At 50.8% G+C, this 18,962-nt stretch overlaps 2 protein-coding genes across 6 annotated transcripts in view; one reads left to right on the top strand and one right to left on the bottom strand.

The window, feature by feature from the left end:
* Positions 1–18,962, bottom strand: part of ABCA3 (ATP binding cassette subfamily A member 3) — a 392,707-nt gene that overhangs the window by 29,970 nt on the left and 343,775 nt on the right. The gene's annotated exons all lie outside the window — the stretch shown is intronic.
* CAPN15 (calpain 15) overlaps positions 1–18,962 on the top strand; it is a 100,938-nt gene that overhangs the window by 69,062 nt on the left and 12,914 nt on the right. For 4 of the 5 annotated variants that reach the window (XM_081965893.1, XM_081965894.1, XM_081965891.1 and 1 more), the window contains 4 exons: positions 7,063–8,503; positions 14,324–14,532; positions 15,995–16,178; positions 18,007–18,230. In XM_081965893.1, the coding sequence (XP_081822019.1) occupies positions 7,085–8,503; positions 14,324–14,532; positions 15,995–16,178; positions 18,007–18,230 (2,036 nt within the window). In that variant the 5' untranslated portion in view covers positions 7,063–7,084. Of the gene's footprint in view, positions 1–298; positions 388–7,062; positions 8,504–14,323; positions 14,533–15,994; positions 16,179–18,006; positions 18,231–18,962 lie in introns of those variants that run through there. The other variant, XM_081965895.1, reaches the window with a different exon arrangement.

Here is an 18,962-nt window from a genome sequence, read left to right as displayed (position 1 = left end):
AATGAGGGAAAATTGGGAAGGACCCTCAGATTCTTGGAAAATTATTCCACTACTGTTAGCAGGGGCCAACTAAACTCTGCGGCATATTTTTAGACTCTGGTTTTCTAAATTCCTGCGCACGAAAGCGTAATTGGGTGGCTACAGGAAGGAAACGTTTAGTGTCTAAAATGGGACTGACGTAGGAAAAGCTCCCGTTTCATTCAGAAATCCTTGAACCTCTCAGATGGATGTAGACCGGCTGTGAATTGGGCTCTTTTCAAGTTTCTGTTGCCCTGTTCTTGACGAGGTTCATGTTGGAGATTTCGGCTGTGAATTTTAGCAAAGCTGAACTCCAGGAAAGCTGTTGGAATTCTCATTGGGATTCCGGGAAGATTTGGAGACAACGTGGTATGTCCTTCCTCATGTACTGAGTAATCATTACTGACAATATGTTGGGAGCTGATTTGTACTGGCAAACAGCTGCTTGTGGGAATGGTCTATTTTTCTGAACAGTGCCAGTTGGGAATCCAAAGGAAAGCATGAACTGGGCTAGAGATGTTCTAATTTGCTGTCCGTTGTAGAAGATGCTTAGCAATAGCAATAGCACTTAAGACTTATCTACCGCTTCACAGTGCTATAAAGCCCTCTCTAAGCGGTTTACAGAGTCAGCCTCTTGCCCTCAACCATCTGGGTCCTCATTTTACCGACCTCGGAAGGACGGAAGGCTGAGTCAATCTTGAGCCGGTCAGGATCGAACTGCTGGCAGTTGGCAGAATTAGCCTGCAATACTGCATTCTAACCACGGTGTACCATCGATGGATGGATGGATGGATGGATGGATGGATGGATGGATGGAAGGAAGGAAGGAAGGAAGGAAGGAAGGAAGGAAGGAAGGAAGGGCAATAGCACTCAGACTTATATACTGCTTTACAGTGCTTTATAGCCCCCTGTAAGCGGTTTACAGAGTCAGCCTCTTGCCCCCAACAATCTGGGTCCTCATTTTACCCACCTCGGAAGGATGGAAGGTTGAGTCAACCTTGAGCCGGTTAGGATCGAACTGCTGGCAGTCTGCAGAATTAGCATTCTAACTACTGCGCCACCAGGGCTCCATTACCTTGCTTTTAATGGCGTGGGAAAACATGTCCGAGTAATATGGAGTAGCGGAATACCTTCCGTAGGGATATATCTCATAGGCCAAGTTGTCGGGAAGTAAGGCAGTTATAGCTGCAAAGAAGCTAGAAACTGCAGGTGATATTTAACATAATTACAGAGTTGGGAGGGACTTTGGAGATCTTCTAGTCCAACTCAAGTGGGAGACTCTATACCAGGAATGTAAAACCCGGTTTCATTGAGGATCGCATCAGGGGTGTGCTTGATTTTGCCGGGGTGAGTGTGGCCAGGATGGGTGTCACCAGCGTGACATCACTTATGTTGGGGGCGCCTGTGGAGGCCCAAGTACTCTGCCAGCGAAAACGAGCTCCGTTTTTGGCTGCGACGGCCTCTTGCATCCTCTGCCACCAAAAATGGGGCTCGAGCGGGTTGTTTGCATCCCTCCCGAGCCCCACTTTCGCTGGCACAGGTACCGCAGGCCAGTCCTTCGCTGTTTCCAGGGTGGCTGCAGTCCCCGGGGTCTTGAGTTTGACACCCCTGCTCTCTGCCATTTCAGACAAATGGTTGTCCAATCTCTTCTTAAAATCCTCCAGTGTTGGAATACCCACAACTTTTGGAGGCAACAATTCCTTAAGCAATTCACCTGAGCCAAGTCTGGCCTGATGCCAACAGACTGCTCCCACCCACAGTACCAGGCAGAGAGGACATTCAAGTGGGGGCATCATCTGTAGCCGAATGGCAAAACATCTGGATTGTCTCCAAAGGAACCGGCAATGATTACGGATTAGACGTTTTAATGTTTTTTTTAAAAACTGTTTTAACGCTCTTTACTGTTTTAAAGGGTTTTCAATGTTTTTAAAATTTTTAATAGAATGTTTTGAATGGTGAGCTGCCCAAAATCCTCGGCTGACTATAGAAATCAAACCCAATCAATCAATCAATCAATCAATGACTTGCATTAAACTCAGAGGGCTGATAAGCGACAATCTGAACTTAGTCAAACGCCTAAGACAGACCTGTTGTGGCCCATGCCAGCGGCTAAGATTACACGGGGAAAGACCCGAATACAACACGACCAGCATACCTACACCCGTGAAAATCTACAAATACACACACACACACACACACACACACGACACACACACACACACAAACTCTCCAGAGGTATTATGGCTACAGCTCTGAGACTTCTGTTGAACATCCTGGTCAATGATTTATTGTGGAAAACTTTTATTTATTGTGGAAAACTTTTATTTATTGTGGAAAACTTGGAAAAGGTTACTCTGGGGATTGCATAGCTGGGATCTCCTTAAGGCTAGAGCTTAGGATCCTCCATAGGTTGCCCTCTTGATCACAATACCCCCAACAGCTCTATAAATATCCATGATCCCATTTTGGAGAACCCTTAATAAGCCGTTGAATGAGTCATCTATGGTAACCAGGACACGGGATAAACGTCAGAGAAGTTGTGAGACTGGCCTGCTCGCTTTGGAGCCCATCACAGTAGAGCCAGTTTGGAGAACAGCCGTTCTTCCTCTTTGTGATTTCAAAGCGAATGGCGCCGAACCTTCCGCCTTCATCAGCAGGTTGTTTGATGTCTGTTGCCCCTTGCTAATTACGATTGGCATCGTACAAGGCAGGTTGATCTAATAAAGAGAAGCCGGGAAATTGCTGATGACCAGCAGGAAGGTCTCGGCAGATACTGGCCTATAATCTGGCCTTTATAATGGCTAGCTGCCAGCGGATGTCTTGACCCTTCGGGTGCCCGTCGTTTGACTGAGCTCCTTAGACCTTCCAGGACTAAGGCCGAGTGGAGATTCCCCCTTCCCATTCCGCTTCTGATGGAGTCAGTTGCGTGCGGCAGGCAGCAAGGTCTTGTAACTAGGGCAGAAGCACCTTGGGGTTTGAAAGTAATTGAGCAACTGGAGATGAGAAGGTAGAGAGATGTCCTTTAGAACCCACCCCCCCTCCTCTCTCCCTCCCTCCTTCCCCCCCTCTCTCGCTCGCAGGAAGAAGGATGGAGAGAAGGGAATTGGGGATGAAGGTGTCAGGCCTGCAGCCATCTTTTCTTTTGGATCTTTGGTCTGCTATACTGTCCATTATTCTACTATGCCTTTTCTATTGTAGGAAAATGAGAGGGGGGATTGTACGGAGTTAGATGCTAGGTAGCCATAACAAAATCCTTTGTGATAAGCTGCCTTCAGAACTAGGCAGCAGTGAAACAGAGGAACAGCTGGAGCCTGTTCCCCGTGTGCGCCTGCGCAGAGCTGCCAGAAGAAAAGAACAGCTAAGTAATCAGGGTAGACTTGGGAGTAAGGCCACAGGTGGACGGTGAATGGCCCCTCTCATAGGAAATAAAAGAGGAGCAAAAGGGGAGGGGGCTTTTGCAGGAAACAATTTGTTCCTTCGTTTCAGGAGTGTGAAGATCTGTCCGTGAATCTCAGGGACTCTGTGCCCAGTCTTTCCTTGCACAGCACCTCATTTTGGGAAAATAGTTACATGGCAGCTTTCCAAGCTAGATAAGGTCTGTGGTCATAAATTCACCTTTGAAAGTCTGTTTACCAGGCCTTTCCCGGAGGTGAAGGAGAGGAATTCACATTCGTTTCATAAAAGGGGTTTTGTCGGGACCAGGACTCTTCCTCGTGCTTTTGCGGGGAGCCTCAGTCAGAACACCAAGTCCGGTGTATGACCTCACATGCACTGGACAGGGACAGCCAAAGGGCAAGATGTGGCCGAAGGGCCATAAAATGCCCAGGTGTCTGTTAGACAGTTAATTGCAACCCCTCTCTCATTTTTTTCAAATTGCTGGGATGGCGGTGATGGTGGAGTTTGCTTCTTTTTCTGTACGTTTTCTCTTCTTCTTATTATTATTATTTCTCTCTCTTCTGCAAGCACCAGAAATAACTAGAGTTTTATAGGTTGCCATCTTTCATCGGGAGCACAAATGGAAATTAGATGTCATTTCTTGCTTTTATGGTGGCTTAATCTGCTAGGTAATTTTCCTTTAAAAAAAAAAAGAAATCAATGCGTTCAGTGATTGCACACATTTTATAAACACCATTTGGAAATGTCCAGGGAAAATTTATCTTAAATGGTTAAATCGGCGATTCTCAAAATGCGTTCCGTGCACCACCGTGGTTTGCAAAGGCTGTTGCTCTCCCATTCATGGGCCACAACCTACTTCTGACTCCAGCACCCACTTTCCCACATGCGCTGACAGGTGTGAGAGCCCATTTATCACCTTAGCCCTCACCTGACCACATTCCCCGTGAGTCCAACTCTCCGGATCCCTGTTCAGAAATAGACTTAATTAGCAGAAGACTTCCAGATAAATAGCTCAGCTAGATGGCAGACTTCATTGCAAAAGAAGCATGCCAGCACCTAGGCAGAAACAATTTGCCTTTTGCAAGCTTAATATAATAGAAAATTGGAATGGAATGGAATGCAATAGCAAGAGCACTTAGACTTACATACCGCTTTACAGTGTGCTTTTACAGCCCTCCCTAAGCGGTTTACAGAGTCTGCCTCTTGCCCCCAGCAATCTGGGCCCTCATTTGACCCACCTCGGAAGGAGGGAAGGCTGAGTCAACTTGGAGCCCGGTGAGATTCGAACTGCCAAATTGCAGGCTGCCGGCAGTCAGCAGAAGTAGCCTGCAGTGCTGCACTCTAACCACTGCACCGCCGTGGCGATGTCAATAGAAGAGGAATAGAATAGAATAGAACAGCGATGGCAAATCTTTTTTGGCTCGCGTGCCATAAGTGGGGGGAGCGCAGGGGGGTCGTGTGCAGGCGTGCTGCACCCATAATGCAATGCGCGACACCCCCCAGTGCGCACGCGTGCACTACAGGTGCGACACCCCCCCCCCCCATTTTCGCATGCTATTTTCGCCCTCCCCAGGCTCCTGAGGCTTTATAGGAGCCTGGGGAGGGTGAAAACAGCCTCCCCCAAGACCCCCGGAACCCCTCCGGAGGCTTGAGGGACCTTCAGGACGCTTCCCTGAAGCCTCTGGAGCAGTCAAAACGACCCTCTGAGCAAACCGGACTCTGGTTTGCTCGGAGGGTCGTTTTAAGCGCTCCAAAGGTTTCAGGGACCTTCAAGAGGCTTCCCTGAAGCCTCCGGAGCAGTCAAAACGACCAACCGAGCAAACCGGAAGTCCGTTCCCAAACGTACGTTTTGCCCATAGGGCCAGTTTTTTGTGCTCCGGAGGCTTCAGGGAAGCTCATGAAGCCTCCGGAGGGGGCGGGGGAGGCTCTTTTCGCCCTCCCCATGCTCCTATAAAGCCTCTGGAGCCTAGGGAGGGCGAAAAATGGCTTTAAAAAAAGGGTGAACTCAGCTGGCCAGCGCGCGCCTGCACGCTGGCCAGCTGACAGGGCAGCGCCTTGCGTGCCCTGACAAATGGCTCCGCGTGCCACCTGTGGCACGCGTGCCATAGGTTCGTGGAATAGAAGAATAGAATAGAATAGAATAGAATAGAATAGAATAGAATAGAATAACAGAGTTGGAAGGGACCTTGGAGTTCAACTCCCTATTCAATCAGGAGACCCTATGCTATTTCAGACAAGTGGCTATTCAGATTCTCCTGAAAATCCTCCAGTGATGCAGCACCCATAAGTTCTGGAGGCAAGCTGTTCCACTGGTTGATTGCTCTCACGATTTTGCTAGAGCCATCACTTAACTCCGACTGAAGAATAATAAGAAGGATTTTGCTGATTGGAGTTTGCTTAATTTCTTCCTGGTTTTTGCCCTGATCAAGCAAATGCCCTTGAAAAGCCTTACAGTGGAATATGAGGATTATTTCCTCTTCTAGAGGTGCTGACAGTGGGAAGTCTTTCCTGGGAAAAAGGCATATGTCTTGCAGCTCTTCCATCCCTCCTTGACATGTCATGTCACGTGCAGCCTCTGAGTATAAATAGCAGATTTCCTCCCCCCCTCCTCCGAGGAAGCTCCCTCTGGCAAAGACATGGGTAGAGAAGAAGCCATAGCTGAGCATGGAATAATCTGCTTTGCATTCCGAAGAGCTGCAGTCTTCCTTTGATCTTTAAATATTACGAATAGTAGTTTCTGAAGGCATCGTTTGTAAGATTGGGCGATCTGAATGGAAGGTAGACGGCCACCTTATGTGATGATGATCGGAGGAGCAGATCAGGTGAATGTTCTCCAATGGGACCTGCTGGCTAGAGGGTGTGAACTTGCTGGGTGTATGTCCTTGATTAGATTAGATTAACAGAGTTGGAAGGGACCGTATAGGTCATCCAGTCCAACCCCCTGCCCAAGCAGGAGATTCTAAACCATTTCCGACAGATGGCAGTCCAGTCTCTTCTTGAAAGCCTCCAGTGATGAAGCTCCCACAACTTCTGAAGGCAACTTCTGTTCCATGGGTTGATTGGTCTCACTGTCAGAAAGTTCCTCCTTATTTCTAGGTTGAATCTCCTTATTCGGTTTCCTTCTATCCTTGCCTGGCGTTTTTGTGCTTTGGAGAATAGCTTGACCCCTTTCCTCTCTGTGGCAGCCCTTCAAATATTGGAAGGCTGCTATCCTGTCTCCCCTGGTCCTTCTCTCCACTAGACTAGCAATGCCCAGTTCCTGCAACCGTTCATCATCTGTTTTAGCCTCCAGTCCCCTCATCCTCCTGGTTGTTCTTCTCTGCACTCTTTCTAGAGCAGTGGTTCTCAACCTTCCCAATGCCGCAACCCTTTAATACAGTTCCTCATGTTGTGGTGACCCCCAACCATGCCTGTTCCACCGACCCAGGTCACCAAACCGCTAACCGGTTCAGCCGAACCGAACCGGTTGGAATCCACCACTGATTCACCCCCTCGTTGCTAACTGGCTGGAGTTGCTGGGAGTCTAGAACTACCTTGAGAAACACTGGTACCCACCTTTGGAGTAAATTGATTAGGATGTCTCTCTCCTCCTTCATGGGATCCTTTTTGCTGTATCCTCTAACGGCCGTCTCCTTTCTTCTCTTTCAGCCACACCCACTCTTTTGGTTCTATGGCCACTGTGCGGGAATGGTCCTGCACCCGCTGTACTTTCCTGAATCCCGTGGGACAGCGCCAATGCGCCATCTGCGAGGCCCCCCGCCAGAAGCCCGACCTCAACCACATCTTGCGCCTGAGCGTGGAAGAGCAGAAGTGGGCCTGCGCCCGGTGCACCTTCCGGAACTTTGTGGGCAAAGAGGCTTGCGAGATGTGCGCCTTCACCCCCGAACCCGGCCCCGGGGGCTCCCCTCTGCCAATCCTCAATGGGGTCCTGCCGAAACCCACCGTCCTTGTAGAGCCCAAAGCCAACTGCAAGGAGGAGATGCCCCAGATGGAGAGCCCCATTGAGGATTCGGGGGGGAAGAGCCCCGAGGAGGCAGAGCTGGAGGAGGGATGGGCCTGCCAACGCTGCACCCTCCACAACACCCCCGTCGCGAATTCTTGCTCGGCCTGCGGGGGCCCCCGCAAGCTCTCCCTGCCCAAGATCCCTCCGGAGGCGCTGGTGGTCCCTGAAATCATCACTCCCGCCGGTTTCCAGATCGCGCCCGCCACTGAGACTCCGGAGGGCCACCCGGCCGCCAACCAAGGCACTGTCCTTGTGGAGGAAGAGAGCCAGAAAATGCCAGCCTTCAGCCTTTTCTCCCCGGGTCTCCAAAACAACCCCGTTCCTCGTAGCCGCCGAGAGGTTCCCCCGCAACTCCAGCCCCCAGCTCCTGAAGCTTCCCAACCAGCGTCTCCGCCAACCCCCGTCCAGAAGGCCATCCGCTTCCAGGAAATGATGGCGACCAAGCGGCTGAGCGTGCTGGAGGAAGAGATGGACGTCAGCGTGCCACCCTGGCAGTGCAGCTCCTGTTCCCTGCTCAACACCTCGGGGAGCGAGGCCTGCGAGGCCTGCAGCAACCAGAAGGGCAGCGACACGATCGACCTGACGGGCGACTCCGTTCGCTTTACCCCCTGCGGGCCCTCCAGCCCCGACTTCACCACCTGGTCCTGTCACAAGTGCACCTTGAAGAACCCCAACGCTTCCCAGAAGTGCAAAGCCTGCGGCGCCTCCAAATTGCAAGGCTTCCAGGAACGTAGCTTGCAGCCCGACGCAGCTCCCACCTGTCCCGAATGTGGCTCGGACAAAGGCAGGTGTGTGGCTTGCAGCACCCGTGCTCCTTCTGCCCGCAAAGTAGCCCGTCTCTTCCCCTTGCAGCCCCCGGTCACCCCCGAACGCGCCAGCCAGTGGGCGTGCCCGGCTTGCACACTACTCAACGAGCTGAAGGTCAAGCACTGCGGCGCCTGCCATACTGCTCAAGTCTACATGGCGCAGCGCAGGGGCATCAAGCCGCTGCGGCGGCGCGAGAGCATGCACGTGGAGAAGCGACGGCAGACGGACGAGGGGGAGGCTAAAGCCCTCTGGGAGAACATTGTCACCTTCTGCCAAGAGGTGAGTTGACACCCGCAGCTCTGGTTTGTCGGCGGTTGCTCCTAGCACATTGCTCTTACACACGGCAACTCTGGCTTGGTTACCTGTCCTGACATTGCCAGGCTCCGAGAAGACCACATAGGATTACTCCGGAGTAGTTTCCTTTAAAGGGTGGCTCAGTGGCTAAGACGCTGAGCTTGTCGATCAGAAAGGTCGGCAGTTCAGCGGTTCAAATCCCTAGTGCTGCGTAACAGAGTGAGCTCCCGTTACCTGTCCCAGCTTCTGCCAACCTATCAGTTCGAAAGCATGTAAAAATGCAAGTAGAAAAACAGGGACCACCTTTGGTGGGAAGGGAACAGTGTTCCGTGCGCCTTTGACGTTTAGTCATGCCGGCCACATGACTATGGAGAGCGCTGGCTCTTCGGCTTTGAAATGGAGATGAGAACCGCCCCCTAGAGTTGGGAAAAACCAGCACATATGTGCGAGGGGAACATTTACCGTTACTTAGTTTCCTAGGTAAAGGTACAATGGCTCGATGGTTAAAGACTTGCAAGTCAAAAATGGGCAAGGGGGGGGCGGGATGCATGCGTGGGGGACGGCCACGCATGCATGGGGGAATTCGCGTTGCATTTCTGTGTTTTGCCAGCGCTCGTGCGCATTTGCACGGGCGCACTTTGGGCCCTCGGCACCAAAATGTTGAGCCATCCCTGGGATTGACGTTTCACGTCTCTGTCCCCGTCTCTGCCAGACGTAGCTTTTCAGAGCTCGCCTGCCTGCCTGCCCCTCGCCTGTTTGGGGAGAAGCCAGATCCCAGACTTATTAATAACTAACCGTACAGAGGCTTTAATGATCAAGGGCTGTTTTAGTTCTCCGATTGCCTCTGGCAAATGAAGCCACATCAAGCGACGTCTGTGGGCAGAGAGAGGGGGGAAAATTACTATCTGTCCAGCTTCAGAAGGAGCTGATGCTGGCAAAGAGCGGGTGGCCCTCACATGGGGTCTTTCCTTTGCTAGCTGAATGACGGAGTTGCCATTTTCGGGTTGATTCTTTGTACTGCCTGAAAGAGATTTCTCCCCTGCCTTTGCGGTGCGGTGCAGCGCAGCGCAGGGAGAGGAAAATGGCGGTGACCTAGGCATTCGTAGAGTTATAGAATCATACGGCTGGAAGGGGACCTTGGAGGTCTCCTAATCCACGGGTCTCCCAACTCTGGCAATTTTAAGATTTGAGTACTTGGTTGAGCCCTCAGCCTCAACAGGAAATGCCCAAAAACTCCCTTCATTGCATCAGCCCAAACTTCAACCAAACTTAGCTCAGACAAATTCCTAGGATTTGTATATAGCAACCATAGGAATCGGCAACAGCCAAATGAACTACATGTTCTTGCCCAGGAACAGGAAGCTCAAGTGAAAAGCCCAGGAGAAGGTATAAAAACCCCTCACTCTCAACTCCATGGGGTCAGCTGCAGTGAGGTGGGTGGGTTCTGGATCCCGTCGCAACCGGCACGCTGTGATGGGGTTTGGGGTCCACCTCGGGCACATGTGCTACGCATGCATACACACCCACTGTCCTGCAACGTTCCAGCTACTTGGTGGAGGTCGCTCATGCGGGCGCAAATGGCTCAGTTTGGTACGGTGACTGCTGCTCCCAACTGCCACCGGTACGCCCATACCAAGGCGTACTCGTCGGAACCCACCACTGGTCAGCTGCCCAGTATCACATGTGCTTGGTGGTTCTGAAATATCCATCTGCTTCGATTCCAAGCCGGGAGAACAAAACGGAGGCTGGAGGCTGATTGGAAAAAGGGTCCATTTATATTGATGAAGCAGAACCAATCAAGCACATGTGGGGGTAGGACACATGCGGGAGACATGCATGCATGTGTGTGTGTGTGTTTCATGCACATGGGAGCATGGGGGGGGTGCCGTTCCCCCCCCCCCCCCGTGCAGCCCATTTTTGGCCCCAGGACGCTGGCCAGAAGTGGTATTTTGCCAGTTTGCCCAAGTTCGGGCGAACTCATAGTGGCAGTGTCGTGAGGCTCCATCCACCTGCCCAGACATCATCCCGGATGCCGTACGCACGCGGAAAAAGTGCCACGTGCGAGCAAAGCGAACTGGTAGTGAAGGTAAGAGGATTTCATGTGCGCCTCCTCCCCCCTTCCCCAACACCCCATTTTTGCTTCCACGAGGCTGCTAGGCCCAAAATGTGGCACGGGGGTGGGTCGCACGTGTCTAGGGATTCCTGCTTCAGCAAGGGGTTGGATTAGAAGACCTCCAGGGTCCCTTCCAAAAAGCCTCCCAGAGATCAACCAGTGTCCTGCACACTGCATGAGAGAAAACCGGTTCCAAATATCATGCAGAATTAAATCGGAGTCCTTAAAGTTCCAATTTAATAAGACAGACATGTTGGCAACGAACTGTGAAATCCCAAATCTGAAAACTTCCCGGGATTCCACCCAGTTGAAAGTTCATGATCTTATATCCCCACACCCATCAATCCATCACATGGTCCAATCTTCTTCGGCCACGCTGGCATCTCCACCCAGCTGGTTCCGGTCAGGTGCAGAGGTGCGGAGACAAAAGATGACCTTGGGCTTCTAGAAAGGAATGACAACAACACATTCCACAATTCTACTCCTTTCTATTCCCCCTTCCCAACTACTACACTACTGAAACAGCACAGTGAAATAATAGAAAGTGTGGCAGGCCAAAGATCCTAAAAGGAACATAACTACAGGCCTGACAACCCATTTTGTGTCTTGAAAAATTGTCATCGTATGTCCTTCGGTGATCTTTTTCTCAAGACTAAACATTCTCAAATTGCTTCAAAGCTCTGATTTTCAGGCCCCCGATCATCGAAGGTGACTTTCTTTGCCTCTCTTCCGTTAAGAATATTGCACCCAGAAACGGGGTCAGAGCTATCATTAGTCATTTAAAAGACTGCTCCGTTTTTTTTTATTTCAACGCAACAACTTTAATTTACAGCAATTCTCATTAAAAGAGCTCTCCGAGCTGTTTACAATTAACGTACGATTGCGGTTTAAAACAGTAGGTTAAAGCGATCATCAGGGAATAAATAAAGCAGGCAGTAAATCAAAACAGATGTTTAGCGCAAAAACGCAAAATAAAACAGTGAGATAAATATCAAAACAGGAGCAGAAAGAAAAAATAGGGGCTGAAAAAACAACAACAACACAGTAGCAATGACACCTTTATTGCAAGTCCTAAGCGAATAAAAAAAGTCAATTAGGTTTCAGTATAAAGCTCATACTGAGGGTGGCTCAGGGGCTAAGACACTGAGCTTGTTGATCAGAAAGGTCGGCAGTTCGGCGGTTCAAATCTCTAGGGCCGCGTAACAGAGTGAGCTCCCGTTACTTGTCCCAGCTTCTTCCAGCCTAGCAGTTCGAAAGCACGTTAAAAAATGCAAGTAGAAAAATAGGAACTACCTTTGGTAGGAAGGTAACAGCACTCCCTGCTCCTTCGGTGTTTAATCATGCTGGCCACATGACCACGGAGACATCTTCGGACAGCGCTGGCTCTTTAGCTTTGAAACGGAGATGAGCACCACCCCCTAGAGTCGGGAACGACTAGGACATATGTGCGAGGGGAACCTTTACCTTTATAAAGCTCAATCGGGAGGCTGTGATCCTAGGAAGAAGCAGATATTTCTCTCTCTGGGCACACTGAGAATATATCTGCTGGGAAAAAAACCTCCCCATTGGCAACAGGAAGGGCATCAGGCCAGTCAGCATTCAGCTACATTCAGTTGCCCTGAATCCACCCTGCAAGGGATTTTAGGGTCGTTAAAAGAGGATGAGGATGATAAAGCTCATAGATTGGTGTGCCAAAACATCCAGAACATTTGATATAAAAGTGCAGTAAAATCAATACCCATGGAAAGAGCAGCCAAGAGAGCAAACAGGCATCTGGAACAGATGCAAATAAATAATAATTGATGAAGATTCATAAAAATATTTTACAATATAGGAGACTGAAGTTTGAAGCACCTCCTCCTTCCCCTTCCCATCCATAGTTATTCTTCCATATACAGATAGTTCTTGACTTAATTTAGTGACCGTTTGAAGTTACGTCAGCACTGGAGGAAGTGACAGTTTTTGAGATTCCTTGAGTACAGGTAGTCCTCGACTTACAGCCACAACTGAGCCCAAAATTTCTGTTGCTAAGTGAGACATCCGTTAAGTGAGTTTTGTCCCATTTTGTAACCTTTCCTCCCACGGTCCTTAAGCGAATCCGGCTTCCCCGTTGAATTTGCGTGTCAGATGGTCGCAAAAGGGGGTCACGTGACCTCGGGAGACCCTGCAGCCGTCATAACTATGAGTCAGTTTTCCGAGCATGTGAATGTGACCACCAGGAGGCGGCAATGGTCGTAAGTGTGAAAAATGTTGATATGTCACTTTTTTCAGTGCTGTGGTAACTTCCAACCGTCACTAAGTGAAGTGTTGTTAAGGGGAATGGAAGTATTTATACTCCTTGCAGATAGAGCTGGTCATTTGCGTCCTTTTAGAGGGTCATTGAGGCCACTTGGAGGTTTATCTGTGTCCTGAGTGGTGCAAATGAGTGTGGAACTTTCTTGTGTTCAACAGTGAAGGGACACACAGGGCCGAAAGCACAACTCCACAACCCAGTCCTTTTCAGCAGTTCCAAGAAGGCTCCACAATGTTTGCACTCCTCAGGTGTCCCTTGAGGACACAGGCAAATCTCCAAGTGGCCTCAACGACTCTCCAAAAGGATGCAAATGACCAGCTCTGTCTGCAAGAAGTACAAATCCTTCCATTCCCTATCCTCCTGTCAGAGCTGAAGGAGCTTCTTGGATGAGGAGCGAAACGTCTTCCAAGAAAAAAACAAGGAAGTCCAGTTGCATCTTGAAAAAAAAGCACTTTTGCGACAACCAGGACTTGGACTGAGAATCCCCATTGACCAGTGATGGCTAACCCTTTTGTCGCCGTGTGCCGAATGCGTGCGCATATGCGACAGTGCATGTATAATGCAATGTGTGCGCAAATGCCCCCCCCGCACATGCGTGTGTGACACACACACATCCCAAGCTCCCATGCTTGTGCACCTCCCCATGCAACCTTCCCATACGTACATGTGCCACCTACCCCATACCACGTTTTGGGCATAGTAGGCCTCCTTGCAGCCTCCTGGGACCGAAACTGGGCTACGGGGGGGGGGGGGGGCGTGCCATGCTCCCCCACCCCCCGCACATGCATGGCAGTGTCCCGAAAATTAGATGGCCGGCGAGAGGCCCTATGGACGGTGGAGCTTAGCTGGGGCGACAGCTCATGTGCCCATGTAGCACACATGCCCTAGGTTCGCCATCCTGACCATAGACAATCATTCTGTCAACTTGTAAAGCGTTTCCATGACTACTATCAAGTTGGCATGAAAACGGGAGGGAGAATTCCATGCGTACCTTCAACGCGAGTCGGATCTGAGATTTCTGCAGCAGGCGTGTGAGGTGCAAAGTTCACAGCCTGCTGCAGCACCTCGTTGGTGGATGTGATTTATGACTCAGACTGAGGGGAGAGGAGAGACAGGGGTAAAAGTTCAGAGACATTAACCGGAAATCAGTTTCGGCTCCGCAGAAGAAGATGCCAAAATGTTGCTCCTAATAAATGAATGGATTTCTTTTGAACTTTGTCTCGAGGCTCGTAAATTAATTAGGGCATCCTTTGGAAACTTGACAGAGAGGTAGCTGGGAAAGGGAAGAACTGGCGGGGGGTCTCACAAATGTCCGCCTGCCTCTCAGCTTCTTATTTACGTAGAACTTCCATCTCCATCCAGGAATTGCCTTGTGACTTCTTAAACTTTGTACCTGCAGAACAAGGTGAACTTCGTGGATGACAGCTTTCCCCCCGGCCCCAAGTCGGTTGGCTTTCCCGAAGGAGACAGCGTCCAGCAGCGAGTCAAACAGTGGCTGAGGCCTCACGAAATCAACTGCAACATCTTCAAAGACCGGTCGGTCAAGTGGTCAGTTTTCCGGACACCCCGACCTTCAGATATCCTGCAGGGACTCCTGGGAAACTGTTGGTAAGAGAACGCAGAGCAGATGTGCCTGTTGTGTTTCTTACATGGACCCACATGCCACACACACACTAGCATCCCTCCCTGCCTCCTGATTGCGAGGCGAGAGCTCCACCTCTTGGCCAGTGCACCACTCTTGCTTAGCGACTGAAACGTTGGGGGTCAGTGCAGGGGTGGGTTCCGGATCCCGTTGCAACTGGTACGGTTGCAACGGAGCCCGGCATCCTCCACATCAACGCGCGTATGCGTCCTACCCTCCACCGCCGCCTCTGCGACGCTCCAGCTGCTCGGCGGAGCATTGCGCAGGCGCTGTACACACTGTGCACGGAAGCGCCGAAGAGTTTAAAAGACAGATAAGGACGTCGGATGGGCGGGTGGGCCCTCCAGAGCACCGTACCGGAACGGTACCCGGTGCTGCGGGCAGGCACCGGTATGCCCATACCGGGGCGTACCCAATCCACCACTGGGTGAGTGGTGGTAGTACGTTGAGGCCCACTTGCAGCTTCCCATGAGTGGTTTTCAAGCTCAGGTTCAAAAGGACCAAATAAGAATTAAAAAGTTGGGGTTTTTTAATCGTTTGCCTTGCTCGACGCGTTTGTGGGAGATGCAGATGTTGCAAGAATGAAAAGAGTACATTTACATTTTTTTCCCCCTTCACTGGGGTGTTTGGGAGACGCACAATTACAATTTCCATCGCCTTTAATTGGAATAGCCAAGAACATTTCTCAACCTTGCTGACTTTACACTGTGTGGACTTCAACTCCCAGAATTCCCCCAGCCAGCCAGAATTCTGGGAGTTGAAGTTCCCACATCTTAAAAGTTGCCAAGTTTAGAAGGCTTTGCTGGGGAAGAATTCCCTTTAACCCAGTGGTGGGTTCCTGCCGGATCGCACCGGATCGCGGGCTCCCTTTCGGCGCTAAACCCGGAAGTACGGTCTTGCCCCGCCCCTGTCGACGCGACGACGCTTGCCTGCGCTCCACCAGCTCGGCTGGGAACGGAGACGTTTCCTCAGCGGAGCGGAGCGCCTGAAAGGGACGCAGGCTCAGCCTGCCAGGCTGCCACCACTCCACTGAAGACATTGCTGAGCAGAGAAACGTCTCCGTTCCCAGCCGAGCTGGTGGAACGCAGGCAAGCGTCGTCACGTCGACAGGGGCGGGGCAAGACCGTACTTCCGGGTTTAGCGCCGAAAGGGAGCGCGCGATCCGGTGCGATCCGGCAGGAACCCACCACTGCTTTAACCTAAACAAAAGGGGTTTTATCGGGACGAGGAGTCGGCTTCGTGCTCTTGGGAAGCCTAGGTCCGAACAGCCAGGGAATTCTGGGAGTTGAAGTCTACATGGCTTAAAAGTAGCCACGGTTAGGAAACGCAGCTTTGATGGAGCGTGGGCACCCCCCCCCCCCCAAGGTGCCTTCTCATGAGTGTATTCCTCACCGTTAGGGATCTTCATCAGATGCCCGTCTCTTTCAGGTTCCTGAGTGCGCTGGCAGTGCTAGCAGAGCGGCCCGAGTTGGTGGAAAGAGTTATGATCACACGGACCATGTGCTCCGAGGGGGCTTACCAAGTCCGGCTATGCAAAGATGGCACCTGGACCACCGTGCTGGTGGATGACATGCTGCCCTGCGATGAGTGTGGCTACCTCCTCTTCTCCCAGGTGGGTGCCATGAATTGGGGAAAGAGCCTGCACGGAGGCTGGAGTGGGAGCGGAGAAACGTCTATGGAGATTCTCCGTCATCCAGGTCACGGTTGTCCCCAAGGGTGCTTTTTTTCAGGAGGCAACTGGACTTTCGTGTTTTTTTTTCTTTTGAAGACGTTTCGCTTCTCATCCCAGAAGCTTCTTCAGCTCTGACTGGATGGTGGGGAATGGAAGGATCTATATTCCTTGCAGACAGCTGGTCATTTGCATCCTTTTAGAGGGTCATTGAGGCCACTTGGAGGTTTACCTGTGTCCTCGGGGTCACCTGAGTTAGTCCTCCTGGTTCCTGTCACCTGCAATTTTGTTCCCTTCTGGAAATCCATTCCTACTCCCACACCATTCCAAGGGTCTTCATCCCAAATTGCACAGCTCAAGGTCCGTAGAGATTCTCCTTCATCCAGGTCAGGGTTGTCCCAAAGGTGCTTTTTCAGGAGGCAACTGGACTTCCTTGTTTTTTCTTTGAAGAGGTTTCGCTTCTCATCCAAGAAGCTTCTTCAGCTCTGACTGGATGGTGGCGAATAGAAGGATTGATATTCCTTGCGGATAGCTGGTCATTTGCATCCTTTTAGAGAGTCGTTGAGGCTGCTTGGAGGTTTGTCTGTGTCCTCAGAGTCACCTGAATAGTGCAAATGGGTATGCAAGGCTCTTCTTGGAACTGCTGAAAGGACTGTGTTGTAGTCCTTTCTGACTTTAGATAGATGGTACCGTATCCCTCCCCCTCTGTTGGGAGAGGGGCTGTTCAATTTTGACATAAATGGCATCTTTGACCCAGCTTTCTTTCAAACCAGTGGTCCTCTCGGTCCAAAATATGGACTTTGCCATCTTTGAAAATCAGAATTGAAGTCAGTCAAAGCTGGAGAAGCTTGTTGGGTGAGAAGTGAAACATCTTCAACGGAAAACAAGAAAGTCCAGTTGCCTTTTGAAAAATGAAAAATGAAAACACACCTTTGGGATTGTTGAGAAATGTCCTGCTCGGGATTCCTGGAGGAAACTTCCCAACTTGTTGCACAGATAGAGAAGAATAACTGCTTTCTTCAACCTGCTTATCTTGTCTTCCTTTCTTCCTTGCCCCCGCTCTCTAACACACACACCCCAGCCAGTGGAGGAGCTGGCAGCAGAGTCAGACAGTGAGGAGGGTTGGGGAGGAACCTGGGCCAATCCTGGAGTCTGGGGATGGCTCTGCGTCGGAGGCAGAGAGGGGGCCAAGGGACATCTGGTAGTTATGTGCTGCCTCCAGAGTCTGACATCAGTGAGGCAGAGGAACTGCTGGAGCCTGTTCCCAGTATGTGCATACGCAGAGCTGCCAGAAGGCAAGAACAATTTTTAAAAAAGGGACGATTTGGGAGTAAGGCTTGGCCCCTCCCATGAGACATAAAAGAGGAGCAAACGGACGTGAGCCTTTGTAGGAAGCAATTAGTTCATATAGTCGGTTCAAGCTCTGAGAAGTCCTGTTGGACTCTGTGCTACTTTTGGCCTTGCAAAACTAATTAGCAATTAGGTCTCTGGCAGCCTTTCAAGGGAGATAAAGGTGGGCGCTTATCAACATTACCCTGAAAGACTATGGCAACTCGAGCAGACCTCTGTCACACTCTTCACAGGCTGTTTGTGAATCATTACGAGCTGTGAATGACCATAATTCACGGCCATCTAAATAAACGAGGGTTTGGGGGACTAAGATTGTGATTGATGCTTTCTCAGGACACCTAGATCACAACAAAATCTGTCTCTCGTCACATATATATATATATATCTCCAACGCGATGTCTTGTCTTTCTTGTCCCCCCAGGCTCAGAGGAAACAGCTATGGGTGGCTCTGATTGAGAAGGCCTTGGCCAAACTCCACGGCTCATACTTCGCCCTCCAAGCAGGGCGCGCCATCGAAGGCCTGGCTACGCTGACCGGCGCTCCCTGCGAGAGCCTGATGCTGCAGGTCAGCTCCACTAACCCTCGCGAGGAGGCCATTGACACTGACCTCATCTGGGCCAAAATGCTGAGTTCTAAGGAGGCTGGGTAAGAGAAGGCAGGAGGGAGGGGGCTTTTAAGGTTGGAGGAGGAGGAGGAGGACAAAGCTCGTATCAGGAGGAGCCTGGGAGAATCCCCCGCCCTCCCCTTTCCGGCCTAGTCCTCTTGCATCCCGAATTTGAAGCACAGGTAGTCCTCGACTTAACAACCACAGTTTTGAGCCCGGAATTTCTTTCTGGCTAAGCGAGACGGCTTGTTAAGGGAATTTCGCCCCGCTTTACGTCCTTTCTCCTCACCGTCGTTAAGTGAATCGCTGCAGTTGTTAAGTTAGTCCCCACAGTTGTGAGGTGAATCCGGCTTCTTCTCCATTGACTTTGATGGTCAGGAGGTCCCAAAACGAGGATGACGTCATCCATCCATTCCAGTGGCCAAGCCGTGCGAATTTTGATCCCGGGACGGTGGGGGAATGCTACAACGGTCGTAAGTGTGGAAAAACAGTCCTAAGTTAACTATTTTTTCCCCCAGTGCCGTTGTGACTTGGAACGGTCGCTCAATGAGCTGTTGTAAGTTAAGGACTACCTGTGGTTCACCACCCGGATCAGGGAGTGCAGGATGGACTCTTCCCCTGGGGTGTCCCTTCAAAAGGAAAACCTATTTCCACGGATTGGACCCGTGATGGTGAATCTATGATACGCAGAGGCCTCTCGGTTGGCACAGGTGCCATCCCCAACTGCTCTTCTAATTCTGCTGGTCTTTGCGGGCGCCGAAGCATTGGAAAAG

The sequence above is a fragment of the Natrix helvetica genome, assembly GCF_964273705.1.
Source record: "Natrix helvetica genome assembly, chromosome: 13".
In the NCBI taxonomy this organism is placed as follows: Eukaryota; Metazoa; Chordata; class Lepidosauria; order Squamata; family Natricidae; genus Natrix; species Natrix helvetica.
The sequence above is the reverse complement of the archived record's forward strand: the minus strand, read 5'-3'. Positions and strand labels throughout refer to the sequence as shown.